This window comes from Notechis scutatus, chromosome 7, assembly GCF_049901735.1.
Source record: "Notechis scutatus isolate UNSWTSFEM ecotype Mainland chromosome 7, rNotScu1.2, whole genome shotgun sequence".
NCBI classification, from domain to species: domain Eukaryota; kingdom Metazoa; phylum Chordata; class Lepidosauria; order Squamata; family Elapidae; genus Notechis; species Notechis scutatus.
Window position 1 is genome coordinate 11,082,614 of NC_142015.1, and position 14,323 is coordinate 11,096,936.

Below are 14,323 nucleotides of genomic sequence, written 5' to 3' on the forward strand. Positions count from 1 at the left end.
ATATTATCCTATGTTTCATATGCTACACTAGCATATATAGCATATATATGATCAGCACTAATGATGTTACCTAATTTGGTTAATGAAATGTTTGCAAGAAAACAAGCAAGCTCAGAGAGAACCATATCAATCCTGAACTACAAATATTCTCCTTTATTGGTATCATATATAATAATACTTTATTTTTATTTCATTGTTTTATTTCTGGCTTGAGCCAAAATAGTTTTGATCTGTTGCCTTACCATTATGATGCAATAATGCAGGGGTGTCAAACTCGCAACAACATGTCATCATATGAATGATATGGTGGAGAGAAACACACTATAAATAAAAAATGTATTAATTTTGAGGCAAAGTTTATTTCCATAGTGTTTTAATGCTGAAATTTATTAGGCCTGTGCAGCATTTCTAATTCACTCTTTGTGCTTTGGAGCTGCTTAAAACAAACTGCAGGTCAGAACTACACTTCCTCTATTGCAGCTTTCAAAGCAACATTTGGCAATTGAATCAGAAGGGATACATCACCTTAAACCTTTGCAAAAGTACTATTTATTATACATACCTTATACATTATAATATAAAATATTTAGCAATTTTAAATATTTCCTGCTCTACTTTAAAAAATTTTTAACATATAAGCCATAGTTGTTTTTCTCATCCAATGTGCATTTTACCTTAAGAACATAAAAACTTATTTATAACTTTTTGCATATACACTGCATTATTTAGCATATTTATTAAAATTACAGAACAATTCTATTTGTATTTGACCAGAAAATCCACCACTCTCAGAGAACTTCACTCTTACATATTGTTACAGAAATGCAAAGGTATACATTTTATTTGTTTATTTTATTATTAGACTTCTATGCTGCCCATCTTGCTAAGATGACTCTTAAGTGGCTTACAATCGTGCAATTAAAATACCATATAAAACATTAACATGTTAAAATATTAAAAGCAAATAAGAACCTTACATTTAAAAATTCAGATAAAATTTGATTAGCCATGATAAAAAGGAAGGGGGCAAAGTGTGTATAGGATGGAGCTGGGGTGTAAATAAATGCTTATAAATCAGAATATAACTATATGAGGAAAAGAAAAGTGGAGATGAGTTATTTCAAACTACAGAAACATATTTTGTGGAATTACTATGTAATGCAGCCTTCCTAAAAATCTTGCCCCTCAAGATAGTCCAAACATTGTACCAGAATTTACAGAAATAGATTATGTATTTGTTCGTATTCTTAAAAATATTACATTACTACATTCTTAAGAACATGTGCTTTTTAAACAAAACTATGTCAATTCTAGATTTTTAGAATTATACATTATCCACTGGTGCACTTTGTCAGGATATAACATAGTGTTGGTAAATTCTCTGTCTAAAAGGATATATTTTACAAATGCATTTTCTTTGAGTATCATTTCATGAAATTAATTTTGCCCTTAGTTATTCAACCTCAAAGCTGTGGCTTCCAAAAATGCCTCCCTATCTTCTAGGTATTTCTTTTTTAAGAAAACTAAACCAATTATTCATGGGTTAGTTTCTCTTTGAAGTTACTGATAAATAATTCCCATTATTTTCAGCAGCTTTTGAATCTTGATAGTAAGAGTTTTTGAAGTACAAGCTTGCTTTACAAACTAAATGATCAAGATATGTTAATTGATTGTAAAACATGTTCTTTAGGCTTTAAGTGATCAGAATGAAACATGAAACGTTTCTGCAACCAAACCTTCAAACAGATTATGTAACTTGAAGGGATTGACTCTTATATTTTATCTGTATGGATTAATTTGATGTTTTCACTTTGAAGTGGTATATACATTGTATTCAAGGCAAAAAAACCCTTTTAGGAAGACTTCAAAAGAAAACTTGAGTAATAGCAAACATGAAAATATAATAGCTAGTTCTAAACCAAATTAAGAAATTAAGAACTTTTGCCCATATTTTTTTAATAATTTAGAAATATATACAACTCAAATGAAATAGCTAAGGTTTGGCACTTCAGAGTATCTGTTATCATAGGTTCCTGGATCACACTGTCTTGGTAATGAATGCTGTTGGATGACATCTAGAAAAACTGTCATATAAAAAGCTAAAATGCCAACCTGCTTCCCTGTGGATTAAAATGGCCCTTAGTTCATCAGGTTTCCCAATTTTCTCCAAGATTAGTTAATTAAACTTGGATTTTCCGACTCTTTTTCAGCACTTAGGACAGCAGTCTCTTCTTTCTTGCAAAGCAACTCAAAGTGTTTTGAACCAAACCCCAATTGTTTCTTTTGTATTTTGGAGAAAAGAAAAATGTCTGCCTTATAGTAACAGGAGGGGATCAGTACTGAGCCAACCAGACTCTCCTTGGTCTGTTTTTTGAAAACTCATCATGGAGCAAATAAAAATTGGAGTTTCATAAAAATAGTGACAATAGTGCAAATGTTAATAGGCACAGATCAGTGAAAAAATAGTTTCAATTATTCACTTTTTGCTTTTTCTTTTTTTTCTTTTTTCCTTTTTCATATTAGTTTGTTTTAGTTTTTATCTTCTTGTTTAAAAATGTGTGTGTGTGTGTGTAGTTTGTGTGTGTGTGTGTGTGTGTAAAATGTCTGGGTGTTCAAAACTATGGGCAATTTATTAAATGGTTTTGCCAGTCTATGGTTTTGCCAGTTTACTTTTTATCTGTTTCTTGAACTGAATATATTAAAATCCAATTTTATTTATTTATAATTTTATTTATTTATAGCTGGCTGTATAATAAATATATAAACAAATCTTAAATAAGGAAATAAATATAAATAAATCCTCTGTCAGTTAGCATAGTTATCCATAGTTTACTTGGCCACAACCCTATATATAAAATAGTGCTTCAATGTGTGGTTAGTAACAGTTGTGGTCTAACACCATGTAACAAAACTTCAGTACAATTGTTGTACAATTATGGTAATTTGAGGGAGAATAGAATCCAAAGCATTTAGAAAGAAATATGTGCTTTCCTGTTTTGAATCAACTCAGATCAATTACAAATGTTGATTTAGTAATATGCGGGGAAATTATTTTTGGTTGGAAAAGGAAGAAAAATTGTAAAACCACTTGGTGGCAGTAAAAACCTATCATAGAAAAGTTGAAACAAAAAATCTGGGGAGGAAGGTCAGGACAAATATGATTGAAATTCCCCAATCCCCATTTTTATCTAATTGGTGAAATAAAAGGGTACATACACAAATAATAGTTGTATTGAGAGAGAGAAAAAAAAAGTGAGCGAGAGGAAAGAAGAGAGGGAGGGAGGGAGGAAGGAAGGCAGGCACAGTGTCCACATTTCAGGGCATACGATCAGGCTATTTGTAGAGTCTTCTCCATAGCAATAACTAATAAAATAATATCATTCTTAAATAAATGAATAAATAAAATAATGGAAATGTGAAGTTGGTAACATTAGAGTTAGTCAAAGCAGCCAAGAAAGAAAAAAGCAAAATAGCCTACCTCTATCTACAGCTGCATTAAAAAAAACTTTCCCTTGCCATGCAGTCACATTTTATTGATTTTATTAGGATATCAATAAACTTTCCCCTTTTACAAGTTATCAAGAGAATAATAAATGAATGGAATCTATCCAAATCATGAGACCTGAAAGAATAATGTATGTATGTATGTATGTATGTATGTATGTATGTATATATATGTATATATGTATATATGTAGGTAGTTTTAAAGCAAAACTGAAAAGCAAGATTATTGGAAATTCAGGCTCTTAGACTTTTAGGAAAAATAAAATAGATTAATGTGTGCACAGAGCACAGATGCTCAGTTATAGGGCATTGGGTTAGCAATTCTTTTTATCATGAACTGGTCTTTAAAATCTATTTACATTATTTTATTCAGCAAAGTCCATTCAATTAAAAAAACCTGATGTGATCTTGGACTAGGACTAGGAAAAAGATGGGTGAAGGCAGGAAGGCAGGCAGGCAGGAAGGCAGGCAGGAAAACTCAAGTTCAAGTCCACTTAGAGCTTATTTTTTATTTTAGAGCATATTTTTGTAGGGAAAAATATCCGAACCTCCAGACTGAAAGCAACATATAAAGTAATGAAATAAATACAGGTAAATAAATCAACAAATACAAAGTCTCGGATATGGATTCAGCAAAAGAACTCAAATAGATTTTTTAGATTCACTCAATTTGGTCTGAGCCCTGACTGGGAATTCCACAATATTGACATTTAGAAAAAACGTGTGTGTGTGTATGTTTTTTTAATGATAACATTTTCGAGGTTTAATAGAGCAAAGTGATTCTTCCAGTACTTCAAAGACCAGCAATTTAATCAGCATTACAGTCTGCATTACAGTCTGCTGTCTGCAGCTCCTCAGTCTCAAAAGTATAAGCATAAATGACAAGATAAGCAAATATAATTTTTGTGCTTTAAAAGAACTCTTCCGATGTTGCAATAAATTAGAAGGAGCCTTTGGAAGCAGAAGTGTGCAGTCTACCTTCTCTGAAGGTGAGACAAAGAAAAAGTCTTGATTAAGCTTAAGGGCCAATCATCACTTTTGTCAGATGAAAGGGAGGCATCTGAGATAATAAATCATTTAATCCCTAAACTATCAGAAAACTCTTTGTTGTTTTTACTACAAAAGTGTAATACAAAGGCTTCCTTAGAAAGAAATGTGTTAAGGTTAGGCTTTTAAATTTGGCACCCTCCATGAATGAATGCAGACACGCACAAGTGCGCATACCAAGAGTCCATACAGAACGAGATAGCTAGATGCACCTGGAATAAAAAAAAAAAATTGATAAAATGAAATGAACAAAGGTTTCTTCCCCTGGGCAGGATTTCGATTACATCAACTCTCATCTTCCCTAACATTAAAAGGATCATAGCGCACAAGCGGCTCAGTTCCCTTTTGAGATCTGAGTTTTCAGACTATCGCAAGAAAAGATCAAAAAAGGATCCATCCGATAATCTGAATGAAGTGGAGGAGGCGGGGCGGCTGAAGAGCACCCATCAGAGATCTGGCTCTTTTCAAGCATCTGTGAAAGAATCACATCGCTCGCATCCCACTTGGGGTGATGTATGGGAAGGCGAAGGATAATTAATTGCTGGTTCTCGTCACCCCTTCCTCGTGAGGGTGCGGGGTGGTGGTGGCGCAGCGCAGGGTGGAGAATTGCATGAGAATAGGGAACGTGTGGAGGACGTCGAAATTCGGACAGTTTGTTGACATCAAAGGCTAGCAAGATTAGGCAGTCCAGGTATAAAAACTTGCCCAGTTTCTCGACGAGCTATTGAGAGAAGGAAGGCTGGAGAGAGAAAGAGGAGAAGAAGTTGCTCGGAGTGGCTCCGGAGAAGAACGGAAAGAGAGAGCGAGAGCGAGAGAGACAGAGAAGCTTTGCAGAAGAGAAGATAGGAAAGGAAAGGAAATTCTTCCTCTCCTGCCAAGTCAGCTCCGGAGATGTCTTCCAGATTCACTTCAATCCAGAAGCGGGCCTATTGGACTCTGGCATTCCTCAACCTGTTGCTCAGTTTCCAGCCTGCCGTTACCGGTTTCTCTCCGCAGCGAGCCGAAGAGCCCTCCGCCGCAGACCCTGTCCGTCTCCGGCACCCCAGAGCCGCGTACCCGGTGTATATGCTGCACCTCTACCGTTCCCTGCTTGCCGGCCATCACCTGGGCCAGTCCACTGCCGAAGCCTCAGCTTTGAAAGAATCCGACTCCATCCTCAGCCTGGTGGCTCGAAGTAAGTTCCGCGGTTCTCTTGATCTAGTAAAATAAAAATAAAAATTTAAGAGGGATAACAGGATTGGGCTAGGCTTGTATTTAGAAAGGGGTGATAGCGGTGACCGTGAGGTTTCAGACCCCCGTCCCCTATTCCTCGTTGTGGATTGCAGCCCCCACCCCCTCCCCGGCTTTCCCCCCTCCCCGCAGTCGTCTGCGGAGGAGGACCAATCCACATCCTTCACTCTTTTGACATCCTGCAGATATTCCTGGGTGGGAATGGGGTACCAAAGTGACAAACTGCATCTTTGTGTATTGGGGAGGGCCAATAGATGCAGGTGAGTCGTGAAGGATTCCCTGGAAGGTTGCAGGTAAAAATTATCCAAAGCCAAGGCAGGCGTGGAGTGGGAGATACTAACCTGCTGGCAGGTAAAAGTGAAAGGAGCAGATCAGCAGGTTCCTTCACTGCTTCCAAGGGAAGGGAACACTGGCTTGCAAAAGCACCAATTTCTTAGATAAACACAGGCAAGTCCATTTCAGAAACATGACTGGGTTTCCACATTCCACAGATAGGGTCCTTCTCACATGTCTTTACACCCATTCTTCAAAACACATATGTTCAAAACCTAACCTTGGGTTCAGAAAGCAGAATGGCTGTCTTGAAGTAACTCCTTCCCCTGATAAGTTGGCTCATGCTACAGTAGTTGTGTGTTTCTAAGCCACTGTTAACTGAACCCATGTTAGCCTAAGGTATTATTTATTATAGAAGTCCAGAGGAGTAGCATGAACAGGTTCAATGTGCATTACCCTCATATGGAAACTCACACACATATATATTCACAGCCCTGAACCACTAAGAATGTGAGTTGGTGGAATTAACATCTAAGATGATTCCATGACTTGCAACTTGACAGAGAAGACTGGTCTAGGATCACAAAATATAAATCAACCTTATTGGGTTTCATGGCAATTAATGGAAGAGCCATGGGTTGCTTTGATTATCCCTTCCCATTCTTTGTAACATCCTTGAAAAGCTGTAATAACTTATTAGGAGTTATTTTAAAAACGTTAAAGTGGAAAAGGGATGGAGGGAAAAATCCATATTTTGTAGCATCATAATAGACTTTGGAGAGCTGAACAGAGCAAATAAGAAAGTCTAGGAGAAACTTGATAGTTCACACACCTGAGAGTTAGAGACATGAGCATCTTGTCATATTGCATTATTGTCTGGTTTGGAAGCATTACTGCTTGAGAAAAGAAAGGCACCACAGAGACCGGTGAGGATGATAGAAAAGATTATTGGTAGTTCACTTCCTCTTATTCAGGGCATAGCATGGAAGCAATGCTTGAGTACAGTTTTTATATATTCCAAAGAAAGTATATATCAACCCATACACATATGTATGTATATAGCATGTGTATAAGTGTGCTATGTATGTGTATGGGTAGATACATACTTTCTTTTTAGAGCAGGCAATGGAATTTCATTTTTAATGTGTGCCAGTGTGCTAACTGTAAAAAATGACAATAAAGGTTATCTATGTATTCATGGCAATAACTGCCACTTCATCAATCTCAATGAACAATAGAGTACTGATGCTGGATGATTATTATTTTAGTAATGCTCTCCAGTTGGGGAGTCTCAAGATGTAATGACCAACCTTCATGCCATCCCTGGTCCTTTTGATCGGATGTAACTCAGTTAATCCAGGGATTTTTTTAACACACACAGACCCAGGCCTCTAACTCTCAAATATGTGAACTACCAACTTTCTTCTGGTCTTTCTTATTTGTTCTGTTCAGCTCTCCAAAATCCATTATGATGCTATAAAACATAGAATTTTCCCTCCATCCCTTTTCTACTTTAACATTTTTAAAACAAATCCTAATAAGTTATTATAGCCTTTCAAGAATGTTACAAGGAGTGGGAAGGGATGATCCAAACAACCCAGGTTGTGGAATCCAGATTTCATTGGCATTTAATGAGATCTGGTCTTTGAACATCCACAACCCAATTAATTAATTAGTTAACCAATATTAAATATTAAGAATTAGCTGGAAGACACTGAAGTGTGAACAGTAGTTTGAAGAGATATACTGTATGGAGCTGCTATTGGCAAGCCCAGGTTAATATTAGTTGCTTATAAAAGTATTTTTTTCCATAAACTTTTCTTTCTTGTAAGTCTTAAGTACAGGCTGCCAATGTCTTTGTTTGTGAAACAAAAGGAGAATAATACACAAAGCAGTTCAAACACATTTTTTTTGCCTTTTATGTATTTTACAAATGTTACAACTTCATAAATAGACTATTGCTGTTTTCCCCATATTGCCAGTTTGGAGGAGCAAAGACTGCTCTGTGTGTGTGTATGTGTATGTGTGTGTGTGTGTGTGTTTGTTTGAGTCTGCTGTGACTCATGGTAACTCCCTGGACAAGTCCTTGCAATGTTCTTAGCAAGGATTTTTTTTAAATGGTTTGCCATTGTCTCCTTCCTAGGGCCGAGAGAGGGTGACTGGCTCAAGGTCACCCAACTGGTTTTATGTCTAAGGTAACACTAGAAGTCACAGCCTCCTGATTTCTTGCTTGATGCCTTAACCTTAACCTTAACCTGACTCTCAGCAAAGACTTGAGTTGAAAGTTAATGGCTTGGCTACTAGGCAATCTTTCCAGTATGGGACAGAGGCTGGAGGCATAATTTGCAGCCCATTCTCTTAGATGCCAACCAAAAGAGCTAATTAGCAAATTAACAATGCATTGTTTTGTGCAGTGATTCTTAAATTCCTAAATAAGTGAGAATGCACACTAATGTCTTGATTGTTATTGATGATCCTGGAATTCATATGCTTCCCTTGGTATTTAAGTCTGATTCACTTTTGGTGAGACAAAAGCATCGGTTAACATGCTCTGATCTTTCTAACCTGACTGTAGTTTAGCTAAGAAGCAGGAGTGGGAGAGAAGTATTCCACTCAGCTCCTTCAATAACCTATTTGATCTTAGCACCTCAACTAAGATAAGGAAGATTCTGGGTCCTTGCTTAAGCATGATTTATAAATAAACTGTAATTAGCTTTTTCCCCCTTCTGTTCAATCATGTGTGTTTTTTCCGGGATTGCCTGGACAAGTCCCTGTGGCTTTCTTGGCAAGATTTTTCACAAGTGGTTTGCCATTGCCTTCTTCCTAGGGTTGAGAGAAAGTGACTCGCCCAAGGCCACCCAGTTGGCTTTGTGCCTAAAGCAGAACTAGAATGTATGGTCTCTAGATTTCTAGCCTGATGTTTTACCCATAAGATTAAAATGTCTTTCTAGGATCATACAATAAACAGAGGTTGGTAACTATGATTTTGTTTAAATGTGCAAACAATCAAAAGATATTTAGTTTAAAATACTCCCCCTGTAAATCTTGAGCTATAGTGATGAAGATTAAGTGATGAGAATATTGGAAAGATATGAAGCTTTGAGAACAAGTTTGATCTAGTAGTTAAGGCACCAGCTCTGCTCTTTCCATTGAACATTAATTGGTAACTTTGTTTAAGAACTGGAAAAGTAGCATGAATGGATTGGTGAATATATGGGTCTTACAAATTACACTCATCTTTGAATGCAAACTATCAGAAAAATTAATTCCCCAAGTTTGATCTAGGAGAAGAGACATTATATTGCGCAGATATAATAGTGTCTCTATTATAAATTTGAATATAGCTGAACATTCTTCCAACACCACATTTCATAATTTTATTTCTCATTGAAATGTCTTCCTACATGATATTTTTGGAGTAGTTTTGGAATCTATGCTAACATTTCAAAGCATGAACTTTATTGTGTAATTGCTATCCTTCTGCTTTCTTCCAGCTTCATTCCAATTTGGGGAGCACTGGGACTTCTCCTTTGACATGACCTCCATCTCCAGCAGCTATGATATCAAGCTGGCACAGCTCCGGGTTCATCTACTGACTTTCTCTCAACCTAGAAATATCACTGTGCATATTTATCATAGCCACAACTACACATGTTATGGGAATCAGACTTGCATAGATAGGGTGTTCCTTGGTTCTTTTGTGAGTAGCCTCTCGCTCAACCATTCACCCTGGAAAATCTTCAACATCACTAGCTTATTACATCTTTGGCTTCACCAAGGGATGCCATCAGGCATTGAGATTCCAGAAGTCCCACAGCAAGACTGGGAAGAGGGGGATATATTTGAGGACAATAGTAACCCAACAGTGGGTGCATTTCAGGATAAGCATGCCCATAATAATTCTAGAGAGGATGAGAAGCATTTTGTGTCCAATGGTCGTGATAGAGCACTCTTGGTGATCTTCTCCAAAGATAAGCAACCCATGGAGCCTTCTCAGGGTTCAAGTCTCATTAAAACTGTAGAGATGTCCAAGCATGTTCTGTTTGATAACATAACCAAAGAAGCTGGAGGACGTCGCCATCGTAGAAACAGGAAACAGAAACAAAGAATTAAACTGAACACTCTCCAATTCTCCAAGTGGGTGGAAGAAGGCAGATCTCTATGCAAAAGAGTTGATATGATGGTGGATTTTGATAAAACTGGCTTTGGAAGCTGGATTGTGCATCCCAAGAAGTATAATGCCTATCGCTGTGAAGGAGAATGTCCATCACCTGTCGATGAGACCTTCAAACCAACAAATCATGCTTATGTTCAGGTATGAAGGAGTGTGGCTGGGACTTGGTAGAGTGATACTCCCCAGTTCTTTGCAAGGGAACTGCAAAAGCAAAGTTTTAAGAAGCAGTAGTAGAATGGCCTTTGTCTAAAATTATGCACATGCTAGTTTATAATAACATAGACTCACATTTAGAAGTTCCATTTTACCCTTAGAAGTAAGGGGGGCCATATTGCTTTGTGAAGCAGATTTTAAAGATGCTTTGTTCAAGCTTGTTCAAGGCAAAACACATCATTGAAAATCTGCAATCCCATTCAGCATAAATAAAATCAGAACAAGTAAACTTTGCTGGAAGAAATAAAAGATCCATTCCCATTGATCATACTGAATAAAGTGCAATTGTTGGCTTGTTTGGCATTTCTGTCTAAAAGTAAAATATATGACCCCACTTTTGATGGCTGAGCCTTCTAAATGTGTTGATGATTCCTTATGTGAATCAGAGACCAGCCAGGATCTGGGGGATTCATGATTCTCTCTGAGCTTGGTTGTTTTCTTACAGATCTTTCATTACCCAAATTAGGTATCATCACCAGACCAGCACTGACGATGTTGCCTAGTTTGGGTAAAGAGATGTCTGCAAGAAAACAATCTAGTTCAGAGAGAACCAAGGACCTCTTATGTCAACCCTGAGCTATAAATATTCTCCTTTATTGAAATCAGGATAATGATGTATTATGCCAGTTCATAATACTAAATCCTCTTAATCTCTCTAGGTCCATTCTTACAGATGATGCTCATGATTTCCTCTTCTATTTCACAGAGCTTGCTGAAGGTATACCAACCTAACCGAGTGCCCTGTCCATCCTGTGCTCCAATCAGGTTAAGTCCGTTGTCCATGCTTTATCATGAGAAGGGAAGAATAAGGGTCCGTCACCATGAAGACATGGTAATTGAAGAATGTGGCTGCAACTAATGGTTATGGACTATTGCTGGATGACTAATGGGAGTCTTCTGCAAGTAACTTCCCATTATTGCACATTTTATGGCAAAGGGACAAAGAATTTTTGCTGGAGAAAGGCAAGAAGCATATTCCCCAAGAAGCATATTCCTCAACACAGAGAGTCAAGTTGCTTTTCTAAAGTCTTGTCTGCAGCATTCTTAGTAAACCAGGGGGTAAAGTAGGCACATGGGCTAGGTAGCTTGCCTTTGGCATTTCATAAGTAAGATAAATGCAGCACTCCCCCTGCAGGACAGCTCCACCAACAATTTCTATTTTTACAAGATAAACTACATTCAAAGCCTGTTCAAATTAAAGAAGGATGGCCAATGCAAATGTGTAAGATTTTATTAGCACAGTGAGAGTCTATTTTAGTGGAACCTTTCTAGGATGTTCTTACTACCTGGAACTTCTGCCAAAAAATGGAACTGTGACTTCTCAACCAACCCCAAAACATAGCATTTGTTCTATATCCCACCATGTTGGCTCAGAAATAGGAAAGATTCATAAACTTTAATAATTGTGATGTCTTCATGCTGATATTATTCTAAACATCACTTGCTGGGGAATAAGTGTGGAAGAAGATTATTTCTTTATGCTCTGTTTGGGGGACTCTTTAAAATATCAGATGGGTTTTTTGTATGCTGGATCTCATAGACAGCCCATTTGATCTAGCAGAAGTCATATAACTTTAACTTTTAAGTGATCCTTTCATAAAGTTGATATGGGTCAATGAATGGGTGGGGGGGGTGTCCCTGAATTTTGTCTGTTTTATCTCTTTCAATCTGTGCTTTTGAAATTTCCCTTAAAGGAAAAGAACATCTCCATACTTTTGGAAATGTAATATGATGTTTTTGCACTTGATTAGTTACAAGGTTGCTTTGGGTGAATTGGGTGAATATATATTTTTTAATTTTTTTAATAATCTCTTCAGGAATCTTTAGTTTTGTGTACTTTAATTAAACTGCAAGGAAACTCCTCAGCATTCAGATGGGACTTTTATAATTTGGGAAGCAAGTGTGGCCAGAGAGATTACAAGTTAATGAAGCCACATGTCATAGGGAACAAGGATATTAGCAATGCCATCCTCTGACTTCTTCCCCAATCAAACCAACTGAAAGATCTGATTAAGAGAAAATCAGAAGAAAGTATCAATCACTATTTCAAGTGACTGAAAAGGTGTGAGAGGCAGATATTGGTATAGCATTAATATGAGTTCATATATTTATTTTAACTTTTTACACTTCAAGGGATACATTAAAAACTCTACTTGCTTTGAGAGGGAGTTTCCTGATAGCTAGAAACAATTAAGAATGTCCTAGATCATTCATATGCATGTGGACAGGATTGTTGAATGAGCTATATTTAAATAATTCTGAATAACCAAGGATATAGTTGGTGCTATTAACAGAATTTGTAGTAATGAAACATCATTGGTTGCATTGTTGATATCATTGTTCTAAAAATAAATGCAAAGTAGAAAAATAAAAGCTGGATGTTGTGTTTTGATAAGAACTTAATATTCATCTTCACAAACTGGGATGTAAACATCACAATGTATTTTAAGAAACTGGCAAAGGAATGGATCTCAACATTTTAAATAAACGAATAGATGAGTTCAAGAATTATAAAATGAAAATAAAAAACAAAAACTAGAAAATGGTGAGCAAAAGATAATTTGGCATTACACATACATGGCTACAGGACTCTAAAGGAAACATTGAGAGGTTTTACACCATTATTATTATTATTATTATTATTATTATTATTATTATTATTATTATTATTATTATTATTATTATTTTACTATATTATATTATATAGTAAAAGAGAGTTAGCAGAGCATCCAATCTGATCATAAAAACTGGGGTTTATAAATATTTTGAAGCAAACATTTTAAAATAAAGTACATATATTTTGGCAGTGCAAGTGGGAGGAAAGAGGGACAAATGGTATTTGGACTGAGCAAGAGAAACTTGACACCAAATGTTGCATTTTGAAAATCTCCTGTTTCTATCCACCTCTCAGTCTTCAGTGCCCTCCTGTGGGATATTGCATTCCATCCCTTTCTCCAAAGTTATTTCCCCAGCTTCTTCCCAACAATTATTTCACATTCCTTTTGTTGGTGTTTTAGTGTGCACATGCATGCACGCACACACACACACACACACACACACACAATAGTCTCTTCTCCAAAAAACAGCCCAACAAGGTGTAAGCATATTCAATAATCATAGAAAATTTGGTTAAAAAAAGAAACATGCGGAATACTCAGTGAATGGAGAATTTTGAAAGCAAGCAACCTTTAAACTCTTAAACAATGCTACAATTAGCTGCACTTTGCTGATCAGACTTATAATTAGAGAAATGGGGAGGCTGTCATGCTCCTTTTCCAATGTTTCCAGCAGCCCCAACCATCAATGGTAATACTGAAGCCACATTAGATATCTATTGAGAGTAAGACATTCCTCACTCCTGCGTTGTTTGGGGTCAGGACTGGGAAGGGCTGATTTTCAACCTCTCCACCCCACCTATCCCTGGTCTTTGAAAAAGGACAAAATGATGGTGTTCTGCTGCATTAGACTCTGGGCAGTGTACAATAAATCTAGAGAACTCAGCTTGCTATTTTTCTTGATCTTAACAAAGCTCTTACCCACCTGTGGTTTTTAGAGGTCAGTTCCCACTTGAATTTTCACAGAACAGTAAAGAGATGGATGGACAATTTGTAGCCCCAGAAGTGTATCAGAGATCATTTTCAGCCCAACAAACCATGCAGTTATTGTTGTAGGGTTGGAACTAGAAGGGGAGGTATTATATATGCCCCCTCCCCATTAACTTCTTCTGGAAAGGTAGGATAAGAATTAACAAGCAAACCATAGAATAGCAATATGCGCTCACTCTTCAAAACAGATATATGTACAGAATCCAGTGTGGTAGACTCTGAACTGCTTGGTATCTCATGTCCACCACCCTTTTTAGAGATTTAATCTCTCCGAAAC

General features: G+C 36.8%; 1 protein-coding gene across 1 annotated transcript; it reads left to right on the plus strand.

Moving 5' to 3' along the window:
* Positions 1 to 4,826: 4,826 nt before the first annotated feature.
* On the plus strand, positions 4,827 to 12,083 carry NODAL (nodal growth differentiation factor). Its single transcript, XM_026671298.2, has 3 exons — positions 4,827 to 5,725; positions 9,549 to 10,369; positions 11,148 to 12,083. The coding sequence occupies exons 1-3, from the start codon at positions 5,443 to 5,445 to the stop codon at positions 11,298 to 11,300; spliced, it is 1,257 nt and encodes a 418-aa protein (XP_026527083.2). The 5' UTR covers positions 4,827 to 5,442; the 3' UTR covers positions 11,301 to 12,083.
* Positions 12,084 to 14,323: the final 2,240 nt, after the last annotated feature.